Raw genomic sequence first — 19847 nt, 5'->3', positions numbered from 1 at the left:
TGAATGTATTTTTCTGTCAGTGTCTATGTGCAGAGTTTAAACAGATACATATACATGAATTTTTTCTTCAAATCTTTCTGGATTGAAATGAAAAGATGGGTTTTCTTCAGAAAGGAAAAGAAGTGAAACTTACTTGAAAGGAAGTGGAAGATGTAGTTGGCCCATAGTTATCTGAAGCATTTCTCTTCTTTGTTGTGCTGGGCATAAATGAATGGCTGCTATATGCACATACATGACACTCAAGCTCTGGTTCATGATTTCTTATTATTATATCTTGGAAGGCGTGATAACGTCAAATTCTAACAGAAGGGATTTTATTTAGGAAGGAATCTTCCTTCAAAAGGCAGACACTACTTTTGCAACTCTCCCTTGGATTATGTGTTGCTTGCTTATCTTTTCCACACTACTCCACCTTATTGTCAGATTAATGAAGGAGGATGCAGCAGGCATTAATAGCCACCATCTTAGATGCTTTTTTCTTTAACCTAAGTCTTCTAAGGAAGTCTGCTTACACAGCTGTGCCGCAGGTGCATCAAACAATTTAGATATATGTTGTTCAGTTTCAGCTCCACTTTTTCAAAAAGGCAACTGGTGACTGCTGTAGGAGAAAGTCAGAAACGACTGCCCCTGCTGAGTGCACAGCAGATACCTTACATCCCTTCAGCAGCAGGTGGCTTGTCAGTCAGCAGCATGCAAGTCTGGACTCCTTTGGATGGATATTCTCCTCTATCAGAACTGCCACAGCGAATAATGGTGCCTACATCTCAGAGGAAATGGAGGGCAGGTAGTGAAGGAGATGGTTAAAAGCATGGGCTCCTCCTGCCTTCATTAGTTCTTTGAGGAACGAAACTGTTCACATGCACAAAAATTTGTATAAGCACACCCCCAAGTATTTGAGGCATTAACAAAAATCCCAAGCATCTTGTTCATTCCAATTGCTTCTCCACCCACATTCTTCATTCAGTTAAAGGATATCCTACATGTGCTTTTGTTCCACTTATTCCCTAAAGATCATTTCATCACACACACCAAGCAAAGATCTTCAGCATATTCATAGCAACATCCCAGTCAGAGCATTCAGCATTATGATGTTCCTGGCACAAGGGATGTTATTAAAGGATTTTAGAGATGAATAGACTGCAGATTTCCCCAGGGCAAGACATCAGAAAACGGACATCAAAAGAACATGGCTCAAAATGCAGTGGGCATTACCAGCTTCTGGCAAATCCCACTAATTTCTGAACAGTAACGCTGTCAGGCTGCATTAGAGACACGTCCCTCCTGGAATATCTCTGTAAAGCTATGTTTGCTTATCCATAAAAGCACTTCAATTTCAATATTCAACCCTCTAGTTCATGTCAGCATAATCTTCACTAGTAGAAAACATATCAGGCCAAGTCCAGATACAATCTTACTCAAATCTTCCAGTGCAAACATGACACAGACTCTATAGCCACCAAAATTGTACTTGTTTTCTCCAGCCATCATTCACAAACACAAACAGACCACTACAAGCCATGCAGATCTACGAACACGTGGATATTTCTTACAGGAAATGGAGTTTGTCACATATTACACATCACCTTCACAGATCCCAACAGGATGATGCTCAGTGACAGGAATTTTTCTTTTAAATCTCTATTTCCCTTCTTCACCAAAAACTCATTGGGATTTATTTATTATCTTACAGCTATTTTGAACCACCAGTAACAACTCTTAAGTAGGCAGTGAGGAAGTAGAGGCACGTATACTGACATGGTGTCACCTAGGCTAGGCTAGCTAGGCTAGGCTAGTACCTAGCTAGGACATAAAAATAGTTTGAAAAGTAGCATGACCAAAATTACAGCATCATTTAATTACAACCTACTTTCATGACAGGCTGTCAGTTAATTAACAGTATCAAAATGCTGAATCGCCTCCAGCTTCTACGTACTTTGCAAATGACACGGAAGTTATCTTTTTAAATAGCAACAGCTTAACTGAAACTGTAAAATTCATAGTGAAAATGCTCTGAAAAATGAAGCAGCACCTGAACTGATACAAAATTCCCCACACCAAAAATTCACTAGGAAAGACAGTTAAAATCCATTTGATTTGTTCTCTGAAGATCAAATTCACACAGTGATATTCTTGTACTAAAAACTATTTTTCTGAAACTGGTATCATTTTTAAAAAGTTATTTAAAAAGATCCTTAAGTGACAACGGTCTGTGCAGCTCACACATGGCCTGGCTCCAGCACTGGCACCTTCCTCCAGCCTGCTGAATGCAGGCAAGCAGTAAGCTGTTGCATGTAGGCCTACCTCCATTTCATACTGCTTTCTACTCCTGGGTGTCTGCTTTCCTCCTCCTCTAAACAGCAAACTCCTAGCGCTAAATTCCTTGTTATCTTTATTGGACAGACTTTTAGATTATTTTATATAAGTTTTCCATAAATTGTAGCAGAGCAGAAGAATGCAGAGGTAAATGGACTGGATAGACAACTCATGTTGAACTAGCCAGCAAAAGATAAGAACGCTGCCCAAACACAGAATTAGGCTGTCTTTTCAAGGCTAAGAAAAGGAAAAATATCTTGAAACTAAAACAGTGCAGCCTTTCTCTTACCTTCTCACGTTTATAACAAGATGGTCTCTGCGATGGAAAGCCAGAAGAAAAAGGTTTTCTTTGTTTTCCGGAGGAAAATGAGTGTTTAACATCAAGAGAACTGCTGAGCAAACATCTCCCCCTGTAGCATGTGAAAAACCTGATCCTTTTCATAACTTAAGGAAATCCCGTCCTTTGAATGAATAAAGGAGCCAAGGTAAAACAGAGCCAATGTCATAGAGCTTTATGTCATATAATAACAAGGGTATATATACATGAGGTAGAGAGATTGAATAATAAGGGATAAGGCTACAAGAAAGCAATCTGGTAATACAGGAGAAACCGTGCAGGGTGGGTTCACAGCTTCATGAATGCGGCAGTGTCTGGGTGATTAACAAATTAGAGGTTGGAGAGGAAGATAGGAGATTGGATTTCAAGATAATTTGAGCGTAGGACAAAGAGGAGCTCCTTAGCCCTTTAATTCATGCAATTGGTAAAAGACTTCAAATACAAAATAGAAAATAGTGAGCTTCCTAAGCTGAGTTCAAAGCGTTCTTTGTAACTGAAGTCTTTGATCAAAAAATTATTTCTTTGTTAAAAATACCATTTAGTATAACGAGGTAAGAAAATGAAAGCTGACAGGTAAACAAGAACAATTCACTTTGCCAGGATGAAAAAGACCTCAAAACAATTTTGTAAAAATTGTCATCGTTCAGCAATTTCACCTTTATTTCCAAGGTGCTGGGCTGCATGGATCCTGCTCTCTGTTTTCTTGTGCTAAGACACTATTGCTTCTTCTAGAAGGAAGCCCAGAGCCCCACACTGACATTTAGAACTGCTGAGAACTTGTTATTAATTTGAGTATACCTTCAATGACAAGCTCTTCAGGGAAATGGACCATCTTTAGTTCTGCATTTTTACAGAAAACATCGTAAGGAGTTAGCATTCGATAAAGCCTATTATGCAATGTGATGATGCAGTGTTAATTGCACATTGCGTTCTCCCTGACCACTTCCTTCAACATTTAAAAGACTACCCTGAAGATAAACATTAGCTCAACAGGGGCTAGAATGGCACTGCCTACACCAATTACCACCAATGGTGAAAAATACCCCACGAACTGCAGCTGACTCAACCAAACCTACCAATTTAAGCATACCTAAAATTCCCCCTTGCCAGGTGTGACAATGAACTCCAGGAGGAGTCAGGAATCCAGCAAACATGCCATTTGGACACTAAATAACAGAATAAATTAGTGAAAAAAGTAACAATGTCACTGGTGTCACTGCAAAGATCTCCAAGCTGAAAAGAAGCTACTAATTACTCCTGGAAAGTTGTGACCTTTTCCCCATTAGTTCACTTCTTTTCCTAGTAAACATGGAAACAAAAAACCAGACACATGCTAGTCTTCATCATGTCATTTATTAGGTCAGCAGTGATGGCAAACAGGGAATCAGTCAGTCTTACCGTCACAGACAAGCTCTACCAACACCTCACATACATGTACACACAGAGAGAACAGGCATGACTGCACACACTCCTGCTATTCCAATGAACTCCATGGCTCTGCTTGAACCATCCTGTTCTCATGTGGCAACCTCTTGCTCTAGCTAAAGGATGTTTCTTCATTAAGTGTAATTAGGCCTATAAAAGACAGGCTTATTTATGCCTTGCCAAATCACATGATTTTGTGGAGTGCTGTGAGTCAGAGCACTTTGGAAGCCCTGCCCTATTACTTCTTCAACATCTCAATGACAAGACTCTAAGTTGTTCAGAACTGTAACTCAAAATCAGTCAGCTGAATGTTCTGAATTTGCTTAAAAAAAATAAAAAACACACCAAAAACAAGTGAACTCTGGGGTTTGTTGTTTCTTGTCACCTAGACGTTTGTTAGTAACCTATACATGGACACTGACGTATTTGGTCCTTGGATGGAAGTTCAAAGGGCTTATGGGATCTACTGAATAAGAGTTATTAGATAAGCAACTACAGTACATTCCTGTTCTTACCATGTGACTGTAAACTAGTTAGGAACGCTTGAAAAAACTGGTATGTCCAAGGATATAAGATTAAACACTAAGTTTGCCAACAGAATAATAGTAAGTACAGCAAGAAGCTTCTGGGGAAGCAGGAGCTGGAGGGGAATAAAAAAAAGCAAAACTCTTGGTAAAATAAAGGGAAAACAGCAAAACCAGAGAGATGTTCTGTTCTGACAAAGATCACGTACTTTTGCTTTAACAGGATTACTGAACTGTGATGGCAACAACTGTTAAGGCTTGTTTTTATTGAGCAGGTAGACAATCCATCTCCCACAGCTATTTTCCATGGGACTGTTTAGGAGGGTAAGACTAATTACAGGTAAGTATTTCATCATCCCTCTCATCTTGGCTTATCTAAGTTGAAACTGAAGGGTAAAAAGTGAATCAAGGCACATCTCATACAAATCTTAACACAGATTAATGGCTCAGCAGAAAAACTAACATGCACAAAAAGTAGCTCTCATGTTTATTCAAAGAAAATGAAGTCTTGTTTTGAATGGCTACTTTTCATTTGCTCTTTCCTGATACCTGGCTGTCCTGAGTCACTAAGGACCAAAGAGCTCAAGCAGTTTTCAAGTGTTTGCAAATCTTATGTGAGGCAGCACAAACTCATGATTACAGTTCAAGGAAGAAAACAATGTGAGTGGTTACCAAGGAAGATGCACTTAGTATATGTTCTTGATGAGGGTACTGTCAGCCACTAAGTGTTGGTGTAAGGCATCTAAACCTTTTATTACAGCTTACTGCACTCAGAATATTATGCAGATTAAAGCTAGAAAAAAGTACACATGGAAAGCTTTCTAACAGCTAAGACACCTGTGACATTCCACTGTATGTTCCCACAGAACAAGCAATGCTGCTCAAAGTCACCAAGTTCTCAGTGACAAGGACTGCACTATAAAAACCCTCTCTCATTTAACAAAATCCTCAGGAAACAGCATGCATCACTAGGAGCAATAGATTACCCCTTCTAATTTGACTTGTAGCCTTTAAAATAAAAGAATGGGTGGAATATTTTTTTTATGGATAGTCAATTTCAAGGTTTACAGAACTGAGCTGGAAAACCATATTGTAATGGGATAAACTATTACAATTTCAGAGTTGGAAGTGGCTGACAGTTTTCAGTACAAACTGCCAATGAAAGCAATTCTGCAACTCAAAGGGCAAGAGAACAAATAAGGGTTATAATATTGCTGTGTTCAAAAGTTAATAATTTACAACACAGAAACTACGAGGCTGAGAGAAAAGATGTAGAAGATACTAGAAAACGTAATGCATTCCTGGCTTTTCAGAAAACTGACATCTCTTTTGAGTCAAAACAGAAGCCTCAGCAAAATACTCAAATATCCAGCAGCAGATTCTGAGAAATGCTGGTATCTTTCAATCAAGCTGCAGAAACCAAGCTGTGGGAAACCCGTGTTCAAAGTAGAAGTTACTTTAAGCCCTGCTTTCTTCTAGAAACATTAAGAAAATGCAAGCCATCCATCACTGCAACCGTCACTCACATACAAATAGAGCAAATGCTTCAAATTGAACAGGGAGAAACTTTAGTTCCATCATTACTCTCTGGAGACTGTGAAAACACTGTAAGCAAGTTACAGCTATTTTCAATTAAACACAACATGTTAGAAAACCATTTGAAATAAGACTCCGTCATAGAAATGGCAATTTATTAAAGCTCACATTGAAAGCTATTTACTGACTGAGGTTTTCAGTGAAAAGAAAAAAAGTTCTATTCCTGTTTCCCTCCCCCCATCACTTTTCACTATCTAAAAAAAAAGAGGCATGCAAAAGGAGCAGTGGAGGAAGGCTCTATTTGGGTGCTGTGTAACTACAAAGCAGAGGATGGCTGGAGCAAAGGGTGGGTGCAATAAGAGCATGCTGCAGTCATTCTGCATTCAGCTTATCCAGCCCATGTTGCAGGCACCAGCTTGCCAGTTATGACCTCCATATTTCATAATTAAAAGAAAGTTCAAAAATAAGCTTTGAGTTACAGAATCTGACCAGATTGGTCACCCAAGGCATCAATATGGCAAATCCTTCCCTTCTTCCAAACTCAGTATGTCTCTGGCAGCAGCACCGCAAGCTCCAAATACCACCTTGCCAAGAGAAGCCTCAGAGGCAGAAGCAGCAGAAATGGTGAAAAAAAAAGCTGGTTCAGTATGTAGGGCCCATTGATGTGTGGTCACCTCTGCCAAGCCTGCCCAAAAGGACTGCAGTGCAAATGCTTCCTTTAAAAGAAGGCTACCATTTATTTAGCAGAAAGTGAAAGCTAGCTTTCTGTCGGGTGGCAAGGCAAAGACAACCAGATGGGCCCTGAACATACAGCTTCCTCTGCAGGAATCTGAGACCTGCAAGTTCGAACACTGCTGCCAAGGCTCAGGATGCAGTTTCACAAGCTGAATGAACCAATGAAAGCAAGCTGTCAAGATAAGCAATGGTCAAGCTTTTAGCACATGCAAGTACAACCACAACCAACCATCTGGTACAGCTTTCATAGTAAAGTGAAAAATAACCAAAAAAAAAGAAGTGATTTACAACCAGCTGAGCAAGGTGATCCAATTGGCCTCACAGATTAGATACTATTTCTGGTGCTCAAGAAAGCAGAAAAAAGCAAGGCCTATTTATTTCTTTTGGTGGTGAGGAAGCATTAGATTGGTGCAGGCCCATCAGCAAGCTTCACTCCTGGTGTGCAAAGGTGCTGACAATTTGCTGAGATTTTAAGTTTTCACTTACCTATGTTTGGCAATAATTTGCATCATTTGGAAATTTCCAGCTTCACATCTGGACTCAGAGTCAGATCTGATGAAAATGCAGTTTGCACAACACTTCTCAGTGTCTGGAGAAAGCTGGTCACATAGCACTGGCTCCTCTTTGCATGCTAAGTTGCATCAGACAATCTAAAAATACATTAAATACTTTCTAATATTACTTTTTGACATTAGCAGTTACTATAGCTGCCACAAGGATGTTGCAAGAAAGGGTGAGAGGTCACATAATTACTCAGCTGGAATATATACACTGACAACTCAAAATACCGCGGAATATAATTCCTTTTTATTGTTTAAACCTTTGCCTTACTATTGATACTTTATCTGCTCATTGGAGTTTTAAATAATCTCTTTTTACTGTAAGGATGTGACAGATTAAGCATATTCATGAAGTCCACCCGCAACAGAGATTTAAGGAAATGCTGTATAGCATTTGAGAATCTGCCAGATACCAGATTGCCAAGAGAAAATGGCATCTGAGCAAACTGCAGGTCTGTTGTTTAACAGGGGGTACTCAATAGGGCTGTTGGCCCAACGAACAGGATGTGCTTACCACGTGGAATTAGCCTTTGCAGATGCAGCTCTTTTCTCTCAAGAGCCATCCAGACTGTTTATTCATTTATGTACCACGTACTTGTGTGAGGAAGGGCGGTGCTCCCAAAATGAAGGCAAACTAAGGCACTCTAAGATGTATGCATTTGTTTCTTCTTGCCAAATGTAGTGCCAGAGTCCAGACAAAAGCCCAGTTCCCAATTACTACGCTCTATGCATAAACCCAGGCTTCTACCCAGACATACCAGCAAGACCGATTTTAGAGTTAAGTCTCTTCACTTGCTCTGCTTGGCTACCTGAATTCTTGACTGGCACTGCAGCCCCCATGTTTCTGAACAAATCCATGAAGTTCTTCAGTGTCTGCAAAATGGTCTTTGAAAAGGGGGAAAAATAAAAAATAGAAATTACTTTATGGGAAAATAAATAGCTGAATGCGAATAACCATTCCCCTTCTGCAATCGCTTCCATAAAGTTGCTAAGACTGTTGTGCTGTGCTTATTTGTGCATCATTTCATTTGTTCAATTACAAAACATGGATCATTTAGTTAATTAGTATAATCTTGATCTGCAGAATAATCTGGTCACTTTGCTGAACAAAATACTACTGTCTTCAAGGAACAAAAAGAGGCTGATCCTAAGGGCCAGTGGGGGAATTCACTCACCCACCTTTCAGCTGCAGGACAGTTTGTTAACACCTTCATATGTCCCCACTGTTTGGAGCAGCATAGCCTGATTCCAGGGAAGCCCCAGGAGAATCCTCACTAGGGAGCCCCTCAGGAGAGACATTACTTCAACTCTCAGATAAAGCAGCTTTACCTCACTCTGTTGTCGCTGCCTCAGTTCCTTCCTGTAAGCAGCAATACACTCATCATTCAATACACCACTCAGTAAAGAAACCATGAAGACCTCCAGACCTCATTTTGAATCCAGAACGTTATTTGCTAAGATCCAGGCAGAAGGGATTTCATAGCAACTCCCAGTTCCCACAGAACGTTGACAAAAAGTGAATTCTCAACATATTTCAGTAGTAGTTCTGATTTCACCTTTATCATTCCTCATGCATTCAAGTATTCCTAGACTAGTTAAAAAAAAAAACCACCCAAGCCCTATTTTTCACAGCTGTCAAATGTTCTTTTCACATCAGCTCCTTCCACCCTACTAACACTCACTTGCAAACTCACTTATTAGCCAGTGCTGCTTGAGAAAACCCCTCACCATCACTTAGTTCCAAGTTTCCAGCACTACTGACTGCAGGTAACTACTGACACCCATCTTGCATGAGCCCTGCTCTCCTGTCTGAGGCCACCAAGTCACACATTTCCTCTCAGTAGCTTACTAGGGAAATACACAAAGCTACTGACAGCCTACTAAAGGAGACCAGAGCCTGCAGTCTCAGAAGTTTGCCAAGTTCTTGATTCTTTCAACCTTCTGTGATTCAGCTTCGATTCTTGTACACAGCCCAAGAAAAGTTTCAACCTACATTCTGCTCTTTCCAATACTATTTTAAGTCACTGCCAAGATTTTTAATATGTCAGTAACTTTCATCATTACCTTTTTTATGTCAGTGCTTAAGTAGTGAGCAAACTCACTACAGAACTACAGTGGTTACAAAGCTCCAAACCAAGCAAAGAATATTTTGATGCACCATCTGCCCACCTCATTGTGGAGTTTCCACAGCAGCAACACAAACTGTTGTTAACTCTACGTTCCACCAGAATTTACAAACACTGTTTGAGTAATACCATGAATAAATATGAAGAAAAATAGCTTTTCCCACGAGAGCCTTGATGAGTTACTTTTAATTAAAATCAGTTTAATGATTGATAAGCTCTAGTATTTCCAGCAGCAAATCATAAGTGGTTGACTGTTTTCAGGTACAGTGAGAAAACTGATAACGACATAAGCTAGCATATTCAGTTAGTTTACTGGTTGTCAAACACAGGAAAGAACGGTGGTTTAACGTGTAAGTTGTCATGACCAAGAACAAAAATTAAACGAGCATTCTGTAAGAATTAGGAAGTTAAACTATACAAGTTCACTGAATCCATCACTTACTCTTAATCTCTCACAAAATTACTTTCCATATACTTGCTGCATCAGAAACTGTGGAGCAAAAATGTTCAGTGTCTGATTAGTATTTGGAGCAAGAGGGATGTCTCATACACAAACTCAGAACAATTGCTACTTTGAAACGTTCTCCACTCATGCCCCTTAAGCAAATGGCAGAACACCACGTGTTTCCTAGTATCCTTCGTTTGCTTTGAGCTTTCAAAAGCAGCAAAAGGCAACCCAGTGTGCCTGTGCACACATTAATGAAGAAATCTCTTCCTTATAAACAGAAGAATCTGCAGCTGATCAAGATTAGCCATACGACGAACCAAAGTTTCATTCAACACCACAGGGAAAACAGGAGTGTGGGTACATGAAAGCGTGAAATCCTAAAGCTCTAGCACAATCTTCCCTAATCCTGCATGCATCTTCCTCAGTAGCTGTCAGCAAGGGTGCATCACTGTAAAACAGTGGCTGCATCCACTCACTGCCCCTCAGCTACTGCTGGTGGGAACAGACAATGCACAAGAGGGAACATCTCCTCTTCCATACTGCTCATTTATTTTGTAGCAAGATCCATGTAGTATATAAAATATAACAAAAAATGAACAAGATCTATAAAATGAGTTCAGATGACAAGCCACTTCAGCTCTGCTTTCATGGTTTTATCACGATGCCACCAGACTCATTGACTGTTTACTTTGTACTGTTACAGTTCTATAGCATATGAATCTACATAAAAAAAGCTGATATGTTCCAATTAAGCTACAGTTAAGTGACAAAAGTAGAGGAGGAAAAAAACGGCTTTCTTAAGCCACAGCTGCCCCTGACACAGGTTACAATGATGTCTAACTATACTGCAATGCACCTAACATCAAGAACCTTGAAAGAGCTTCTGAGAAATCAGGTTCACATTAAGCATTTTAAAGGAAGGTCGTAAATACTGCACTGTACCAGCGGTACCTCCCAATGTCCTCTTTATGCCTGAGGAGCATTTGTGGGTTTTAGTAAGCTACTAAAATAGATGACACCAAACCTAGAGGTAGGTTATAGGCAAGGGTAAAATACAGGCAATAAAAAAAAAGTCCCTTTAGAGCTAGTCATTGCACAAACTGCCAGCAGGAGGCAAGGCAAAATGTCAACAACTTCTTCCCACCTTCAACATTGCTCACATGGTGCATTTAATTTCTAGTGCCGTAAGAGTGACACCGGATCATCAGCTGCTAGTAAATGCAGTCATGCCAAGAGAACAGCCTGAAGGAATTCAAGCAAAAAATCTGTCACTGTGCAAAACTGGTGCACTGGACTGTTACCAACTAGACCTCTAAGTTTTCTAAGTGACCTGATGGTAGAAAACCAAAGGGTTTGTTGTCATTTTGACCTAATATACCCTACATGTTCATAGGGAGAACATATTGCTAAGTCTATGTGAAAGGAGCCAAACATCAGCTTGTCTCAAAAAGTAAGGAAATAAGGAGAAAAAAAGATCACTTTGCTGAGACCAAGATTCCTCTTTTGAAAAATTACTGTACCAAACAAGCAGATAAAATATCAAAGGTAGCACGTGGGCATCAACATAAAGTTAATAACAAAGACTGCATACATTTCAACATGGGTGAGAGATCTCTTAAACCCAAATTTTGAATGGTGTAATGCCTTCAGGTCACAAAACGTGGACAAAACTTTTAACTCTGCTCTCTGTGTCCTATTTGGTGATAATCAAAAGTAACAATGCTGAAGATTCGTTTTATTTCTTCTTTTGAAAGAAAAGGGAAGTTGGTTAAATAGAAGTGTTCTCCAATTTGTTCTCCACTATATGTACACCCACACACATACACACGCACATGCACACACCCCTCAAACTGCACTGACATTTTTGTTTTGACCAAAAGAGTAGATCCTGGGAGTAAGTGCAAAATGCAAAATCAACTGACAGAAAATGCTGAACAAACAGTATCATAAAAATACAAAATATTTATATTACTGAACTATTAACAGATGATGTTCTCTGTTTCTTTAAAACTTTGGAACCACATAGCTGATTTCTTAAATCTAGTCCATGCCAGCTTCCAGAACTATTAATGATTTAGTTAGCTTCATTCTTTGATGCTTCATCAAAGTTTTCTACGAGATCTGAAAGAGATGAAGATATTTAATATAGCGATGCCCAGAAACAACAGCTTCAGTTTAATGAAAATGCATTTACCATAGGAAATGTTAGGCAGTTCTTAACTAGATATTCATGTACATAGTTTTTTGTTTTTTTTTTTAAGTGGGATTTGAAAAAAGCTTTAAAAAAAACAGGATTTGTTTAATATATGCAAAGAAGCAAAGGAACACTCAGAGCAGAGGTTCTAACATGAAGACAGACTTTCAGAGGTGCTCTCCTAAATGCAGTTGAGTCTTGAGCCACCAGCTTAAATACCTCGAGTGCAACAAGAAGTGACTGCTTAACCAGAAGCAGATAACTTGGAAGAGGCCTGTGTATTTTTATGCATACTCAAACCCACTGCCAGACCTGAAAATCTGGGTCATCGATTTGTGTATTTTTTTGGCTAATATACTGATGCATGTAAAGTGGTAATTGATACAGTTAACAACCCACAACTTGGAATGAAAGTTTCTCAACAAGCTAAGACATTGACAAGGTTAGTTACTTCTACTGTAGAAATAAAAGTCCCACCCCAAAATGATTTAAAACAATGCTCTGAACACTACACCAAATACATCTTTTTACAGATATTTTATTTTCCAGACCTAAAATCTGGAATATTAATATCTGAAAAATAAAATTCAGATATTTTGCTCACCCATTCAGCCTCCCTGTATTTTAAACTAAGAATTCAGCAATTCCAGCAAGGCAAACTATTTTCAAAAGCTAGAATCCAGAATCATCACTGTTTCAATGCTGCCCAGCATATTAAGCCTCTCTTAGCAATTGAGAGGAGCAATTACCTCAAGAGCCAGGTATTTAAATGCGTGAATTAAGTATCTGTGCATTAAATGGACATAAGAGGATGTGCTTACCTGGGACATCATCATCTTCTTCATCAATATCTTCAGATTTTGGTGCTTTACTGTCCAACACTATAAAAAGAAACCTGGTGCTGAGTTCTCATCATACAAGATTAGGGACAACCACACAACAAAGTAAGACAATATACTGATGAAAACAGGAGGCAATCCCCTCCATACCGCTCACCCCATTAGATACAGACATGCAAGTGATTGGGAGATCAAGAGTAATCAGTATGACCAAAAGATCCATTTGTGAATATTAACCCAGCCATTTTCAAACACTCAGCAGTATTAATGCAGAGCTAACAAAAGATCAAATGACACAGTCACTGCTGACTTTTATCTTCTAACTGAAGCCACACGTTTTAATGCAACGATCATGTTAAACCCATCTGGGACCAGCTTACAGAATAAAAAAATCCTTACAGCTGAAAGAGACCTTTAAAGGTCATCTAGTCCAACTCCCCTGCAATGAACAGGGACACCACAGCTAGATCAGGCCTGATACAGCCTTGCCCTCAAAGTCTCTAGAGACAGGGTATCAACCAAATCACTGGGTAACCTGTTACAGCGCCTCACCATCCTCACTGCAGAAGATATTTTTGTTATACCCAACCTAAATCTACCCTCTATAAGCTTGAAGCCATTTCCCCTTATTCTGTCATCACAGACCCTGCTAAACAATCCGCCCCCTTCTTTCCTGTAGCTCCCCTTTAGATACTGACAGGCCATTATCAGCATTCTCTTCTCCAGGCTGAACAGTCCCCGCTCTCTCAGCCTGCCCTCATAGGAGAGGTACTCCATTTTGTGCATCATTTTTGTGGTCCTCCTCTAGATGTACTCTAACAGGTCTGTGTCTCTCCTGAACTGAGGACTCCACATCTGCATGCAGTCCTGCAGGTAAGGCCACACCAGCACAGAGTAGAGGGGCAGGATCACCTCCCTCACCCTGCTGGCTGCATCTTTTGATGGCTGGTTTTCTGGGCTGCAAAGGCACACTGCTGGCTTGTGTCCACCTTCCCATCCCTTAGTATTCCTAGATCTTTTTCAGCAGGGCTGCACTCAATCCTTTCATCCCCCAGCTTGTATCAGTAGCAAGGGTTGCCTCAACCCAGATGCAAGATCCTGCTTTTAGATTTGTTGAACCCCATGAGGTTCACCTGAACCCACTGCTCAAGCCTGTGTGGGTCCCTCTGGATGGCATCTCCTCCCCCTGGCAAGCTGACTGCACCCCACAGCTTGGTGTCATCAGCAAACTTGCTGAAGGCACCTAAACCCACTGACCCCATCAGTGCCACTGATGAAGACAGAAAAAGAATCAGTTCCAGCACTAAGCCCTGTGGGACAACACTGAGTGCCCATCTCCATCCAGACATGCAGCTACTGACCACCACTCTCTGGACCCAATCCTGCAGCCACTTCTTCATCCACTGAACAGTGCACCCATCAAATCTCTCTCTTCCCCACTTGGAGAGAAGGATGGTGTGGGGTAGCATGTCAAAAGCCTTCCTGGTCCAGATAGGTGACATCAGTGGCTCTTCCCTTGTCCACTGATGCAGTGACACCATCATAAAAACATGACACCATGATATGACACCATCATATCATATGATTCAAGTGTGGAATAAGCATCTCCGCATCAAGGGTCCTATGTGAAACCTACTCTTCTGTAAGCCATGGACTTGGACCATGCTAGAAGTCATCTGAAATGCAAGAACTTGAAGTATTTCTTCTCATTGCTCCACCTAATTAAAAGCTGGCTTTCTGTCATAGTAAAGAACTACTGGCACTGAGGTCATAATAAAATATGATTATGATGATCCATCTTTTCCTCAATTAATCAAAGGCATTTTCTTTAACCTAATAATACCATCCAATACAGTATGCAACAAAAACGTTTCATAAAAGAAAACAGAATCAGTACTTTGACAAACAAAAGCTGTTGAGATTTTCTAGGTAAGAACTTCTACTTGTTTTTCTTAACTATTCTGTCACACACAGCTGTGCACATGGAGTTACTGCACACCTGACCGAGCAGATTTCTTTTTTAAGTCTTATTTTTAAGCCAAGGTCAGCCTATGTAGAATCTTGGGGGAAAAAAAATAAATAGATGTTTCCTTCCATTATATTTCCACAACAGAGGTTAATACAAGTAAACACATTTTTAAGTGACGTGCTATTAAATCTGGGTCAATATTTTAAGACCGCATTTTCTCTTTTGATCATCAGTGAAAGATTCCACTAAGACCTACCTTGTCTTGGGAATTGTTCAGCTAACTTCCTGAGGCTTGTTAAGCTGTCAGCACCAAGCTGGCTTAAGATGCCTGGAAGCATCTCTGTGATCGGTTTAGCCTCTGCATGACCAGTAATTGCAAAAGTGTTAGCAGAGAGGGATGCCTGAACCTTGGGGTTGTTGAAGTGAATAACTGTTCCATCATCTTTTATCATGTTCACCTGTTCAAATACACGAAGAGCAACATTGACCAAAGTGTTGTTGAAGAAAAGTGTGATAAATTATTATTTCAAAATTAGATTTAAATATTAAAACTAAAGAAACTACAAAAGCATAGGTAATAATATAACCATGAGTACAGTGCCAAGAGTTAGCATCACCTGAATCAGAAGGTGTTAAATCAGAAGTTAGAAAGGATGGGGGAGGTGGCTCAGATATAGTGTATGAAAAGGCTGAATTAACAGGTATGGCTGCCTTAGAGAAATACAGATATCTCTATAGTAGAGTGATAATATACAAGGCTTATGTGTTATCATACAACCTAGGTATGTTTTTGATTAAGGTAAAATAAAGAGGCTATTAGCCTTTAAGGCAGAAACTAGTTACTATCAGGAATGCCTCAGAAGGAAAACCAGCTCTGTGGTAACTCTTTACACACTAAAAGCAGTAACAGAAAAGCCTTGACACAGCAGTTGAAGACACTGCCATTCCCAGCTATTTGTGTCACCTCTCAGGAAAACATCACTGTTTCTGCAGCAGAACTGGCAAAAGCCTAAGACTCACAACCTGGCCTACTTGCTGAAAATGCCCAACGCTGACATTTTCCCCTCACTTATCTCTTACAGCACTGCAGATTTGTAAATTAGCTGCACTCAAACTGGCTTCTGTGCTCTCCCAGTAATTCTATGATGACCCTTTTGAGCCTAAGCACAACATACAATGTCGCTGCTCCCCTGCCTGGCATTCTGAATCACCAGGGATTAAGTTTACAGCCAGCACAGCTGCCTGCTTAGCTCCTGCTATTGAAGCTCATACTGATACCTTTTAGCAGGTTTTATTTTGCCTTTTTTTAAGTTAACAGAGATTGAAGGGAAGTTCCTTTTTTTTCCTGGGCATGACTGAGCTATGGTTATGAGGAAAATAATTTTATCTGTAAAAAAGAATAGAGCTTACTTACACAAACAGATGCAATCTGTTAATAACACTTCTGAATTTTGAGTTTATTAGGTGAGGGTTTTTTTGTGAGGTTACAGAGAGAAAACAAATTTGCCAACTGAAGAATACATGTAAAACATGTAAGTTATCAATTTTCAAGGTTCAAAATGTGTTTTGATCAGAGCTTTTTGTTACTTGGAGAAAAGGTGCATCTCTTTCCTATGTAGCTAAGGGGAAGTGATGAATGCTTTAAGCCCAGTCATGATCAAAAGTCTCTTCAAAACAAATCACAAATTTCTCTGCCTATGTTTGACTCCACATTACAATCCTCTTCAGCTTCTATGTATTTATGCCAATTTGAGTCTACCTGAGTAATACAGCAGTGTACTGTAATTAAGTACCAAGTTGTCAACATTAAAGAATTTTGAACAGTCTTCCTCCACGTCAACACATTTTTAAGTCTTAACTGTGCCTGAATGAAGATTTTATGCTCTGTGGGGGGACAAAAAGAACAAAGACTGTTTGTCTGCACAGCTTCTAACACACCATACTCCAGTAACAGACAAATTTAGAAGTGTTTCTGCAGCAATGGTATGAAGGCTTTCAGGCAACCCAGGCTTCTACTGAATCTCCATTTGCCTTCAGAGTGCACAGAGACCTCTGGGTCACCTTGTAACCCTGCTTTAATTAATCACAGATTAAATATTATGCTTTTTCAACCAAGCAGTGCTGTAATATGGAGCTCAGTATGAAGGAACACCTCCTCCCACATATAAGCATCACAGTCTCTAAAGCATTTTGGAAAGAGTTCTGTACTCCAGTTCTTATTTTATCCTGAAAAATTAATACATGCAAAAATGGTACGGAATACCTGAAGCCTTCCATCCCAATACAGAAGCTGCTTCTGTAGAGTTTTGCCAGTACCGTAAGAAACACCAGTCTCCTGTCTCCACCAGAAACAATTCTGGTTTTACTTTCACAAAGTAAGAGCATCCAGTTTCGGTAACATGGACTTGTTAAGTTCCTACTCCAGGGTTGTTGATTCCCTCCTTCATGTTCTGCAGCACATAAAAATTGCATGTGCTTGTGCAATAAATACACACTCACTGCCCTACTGGTAAAATTTGGTCATTTCAGTTCAAGAGGTTAAGAATCAAGAGCTCTTTTGTTCTGCAATTAACACAAAAGGCACGTATGACAAGCAGCTCACTATCTCCTGTGCTTGCTTTCTGGACAGTACAACCTTTTCCTTTCTCTTTCTAGATATGTGCACATTAATGTAAATGAGACAAATTTAAATAAAATCAAGTAACTTCACCTGTACATAATCAGACATTTGAGTTTGAAAAAGAAAATGAAAGTAAGAAAAACAACACCAAATCACCACAGTGAATTTAATTTCACACAGGATACAGTATCACCATACCTCCTCAATGCCAGCAATGTTATTTACTGCCAGTTTTTTGAGTGAACTCTGAAGTTTTTTGTCATCAGCTGTAGCTGTTCTGTGCACCACCTTCTTCTTTCTGCGAGCTGTTCCCTGAAAAAGGATCAAGAGAACAGCCTGCAACACACAAATTCTCACAACACTTTCAATTTAAAGTCACTTCACACTCAGCAACATCTCTTTTTTGAGCTGTAGTAATGCTCTGTAGCAGAAAATACTTCTCAACTTCCTTTACTTACAGTTTTAGCTGCCAGTCCCAATCTTTAGATTTTTCTCAAGTGTAAAAGATAGAAGAAGCACAGCAATAGCATTTCTTTTTCCCCAAAGCTGAATTATAAAAATATTAACTTATAAGCAGCATATAAAAATGCTGTCTGAAAACTTCATTTCAGAAGAGATGAATCAAATCTAAAAATCCACGCTTTTCTATGTAAGCAGTTCACATTTTTAAACTGCCCCAAAGACAGCAATTCTACAGTTCTCATTTGCAAGCTCCCCCAGACCCCTGTCTACTGTTAGGAAATGAATGCTCTCATGGAATCGTCCATATGCTTTGTCATATTACATACTGGCTGGCACAGATAAAAGAAAGAGCTCAGTGCACAGTCAGATAAACCCTGGAGCTGATACTGGAGAAGAAACTTCCCAACATGCAGAAGAAAAAGAGCACAAACAAGCAACAGGTAAGCTTCAGCTGAGCATTCACCGGTCACAACAAGTCGCTGATTTAGAATGAGCCTGGAACTGGAACTACTCATTTAGTAGCTGTGAAGTGAAATAAAGCTGCTTTTCAGGTAGTAGTAAGATGCAGACCATTTCAGGTCCACATTGCATGAAGAAATCCTTTTTTGAGGCCTCTAACTGCCCTCTCATGAGAACGCTCTGAGCCCACAGATGCAATCACAGAAGTACAGCTCTCGTAGCTTTCTTACCTTGCCTCCTATTCGGACCTGAGCTTGAAGCTTGGCTAGCTTTTCTTGATTCATAGTGTTGTGTCTAAAGAATGAGGTACAAATACAAGTTAACTACCAAAATATTAAAAATCACTGAAATAACGCAAGCAAATACACAAACAAGAACACACCGTGTAAATAACACAAAGCAGCTCCGCGGAAGAAGCATCTGCATCACGATGACGCAAACCAACGCTACGTTTGATGTTGCCTCAGTTGTAAATCTCCAAGTCTAAGTCTGTCAGCTCACCGCCGGACCCACCTTGCTTCTGACTCACAGCACAACCGGTACGGACCGCCCAAGGAACGCGGCTTTGTGCTGAGCAGAGCCCAAGGGAGGCTCACCCTGAGCCCCCGATGCACTGCTCCCAAACAACAAACCTACCACAGACCCCTGCAGCTAACGAGCTGCTCCAAAACGAAGAGGTTCACACAGCACCACATTACCGGCTCGGACCTCCGGCAGCCATCGCTCCAATCCAAGGCTAACAAGTTCATCCGGGCTCTGCCGTGGGCCAAGCGCGACCTTTAAAGGCCAGAAGACACGAAGGCTCGGTATGGGCTGAAAAACGCCTCTGCCGCAGGAGATCAGCCCCGAGAGGCCGCAGAGACGGAAGGACGAAGGCAGGCGCGCCGCGCCGGAGCGACAGAGGGCCGGAGGGCTCCGGCACGGCGCTGCGGGCGGGGAGGACAAAGGCCGCACATCTGAGCGGCAGCGGGACGGCGCGGCCCCGCGGACACGGGACGCTGCGGCGCACGAGCCCGGGGCACGGCCTCACCGCCGTCCTCTGCACCTCAAACAGGGCCCGGCTCGCGGGAGCGAGACGGAGCCCGGCGCCGCACAGCCGGCCCACCCGACCCTTCGCGGCTGTGCGCGGGCGGCGGGCGCGAGGCGTTCTCACCTGAATTCGGCGGCCCCTCCGCAGCCCAACACGCGGTGAGAACAAGATGGCGGCCGAGGAAGGAAAGAGCGCTGCACAGAGAAAGGAAGCTTCGCGCCACGTGACGGCACTCAGCCGCCCGCCCCCAGCCACGGATTGGCGGCGGCG

At 41.0% G+C, this 19847-nt stretch overlaps 1 protein-coding gene across 3 annotated transcripts; it reads right to left on the bottom strand.

Annotated features, from left to right (window-relative positions):
• Nucleotides 1–9726: 9726 nt before the first annotated feature.
• Nucleotides 9727–19808, bottom strand: BTF3L4 (basic transcription factor 3 like 4). 3 transcript variants are annotated; one of them, XM_042873378.1, is made up of 7 exons: nucleotides 19701–19808; nucleotides 19246–19324; nucleotides 18778–18841; nucleotides 17825–17938; nucleotides 15263–15464; nucleotides 13020–13079; nucleotides 9727–12125 (listed from the first exon to the last, which is right to left on the bottom strand). In XM_042873378.1, exons 2-7 carry the CDS (start codon nucleotides 19266–19268, stop codon nucleotides 12079–12081), a joined length of 510 nt encoding a protein of 169 aa, XP_042729312.1. In that variant the 5' UTR covers nucleotides 19269–19324; nucleotides 19701–19808; the 3' UTR covers nucleotides 9727–12078. The 3 variants fall into 3 exon arrangements, with proteins under 3 accessions (XP_042729312.1, XP_042729313.1, XP_042729314.1); XM_042873379.1 differs by lacking the exon at nucleotides 19246–19324; XM_042873380.1 differs by lacking the exon at nucleotides 19701–19808 and having other exon boundaries at nucleotides 19184–19274.
• Nucleotides 19809–19847: the final 39 nt, after the last annotated feature.

Source organism: Lagopus leucura, unplaced genomic scaffold (genome assembly GCF_019238085.1).
Source record: "Lagopus leucura isolate 7727_CA_CO unplaced genomic scaffold, USGS_WTPT01 Super-Scaffold_100009, whole genome shotgun sequence".
Lineage (NCBI taxonomy): Eukaryota > Metazoa > Chordata > Aves > Galliformes > Phasianidae > Lagopus > Lagopus leucura.
The sequence above is the reverse complement of the archived record's forward strand: the minus strand, read 5'-3'. Positions and strand labels throughout refer to the sequence as shown.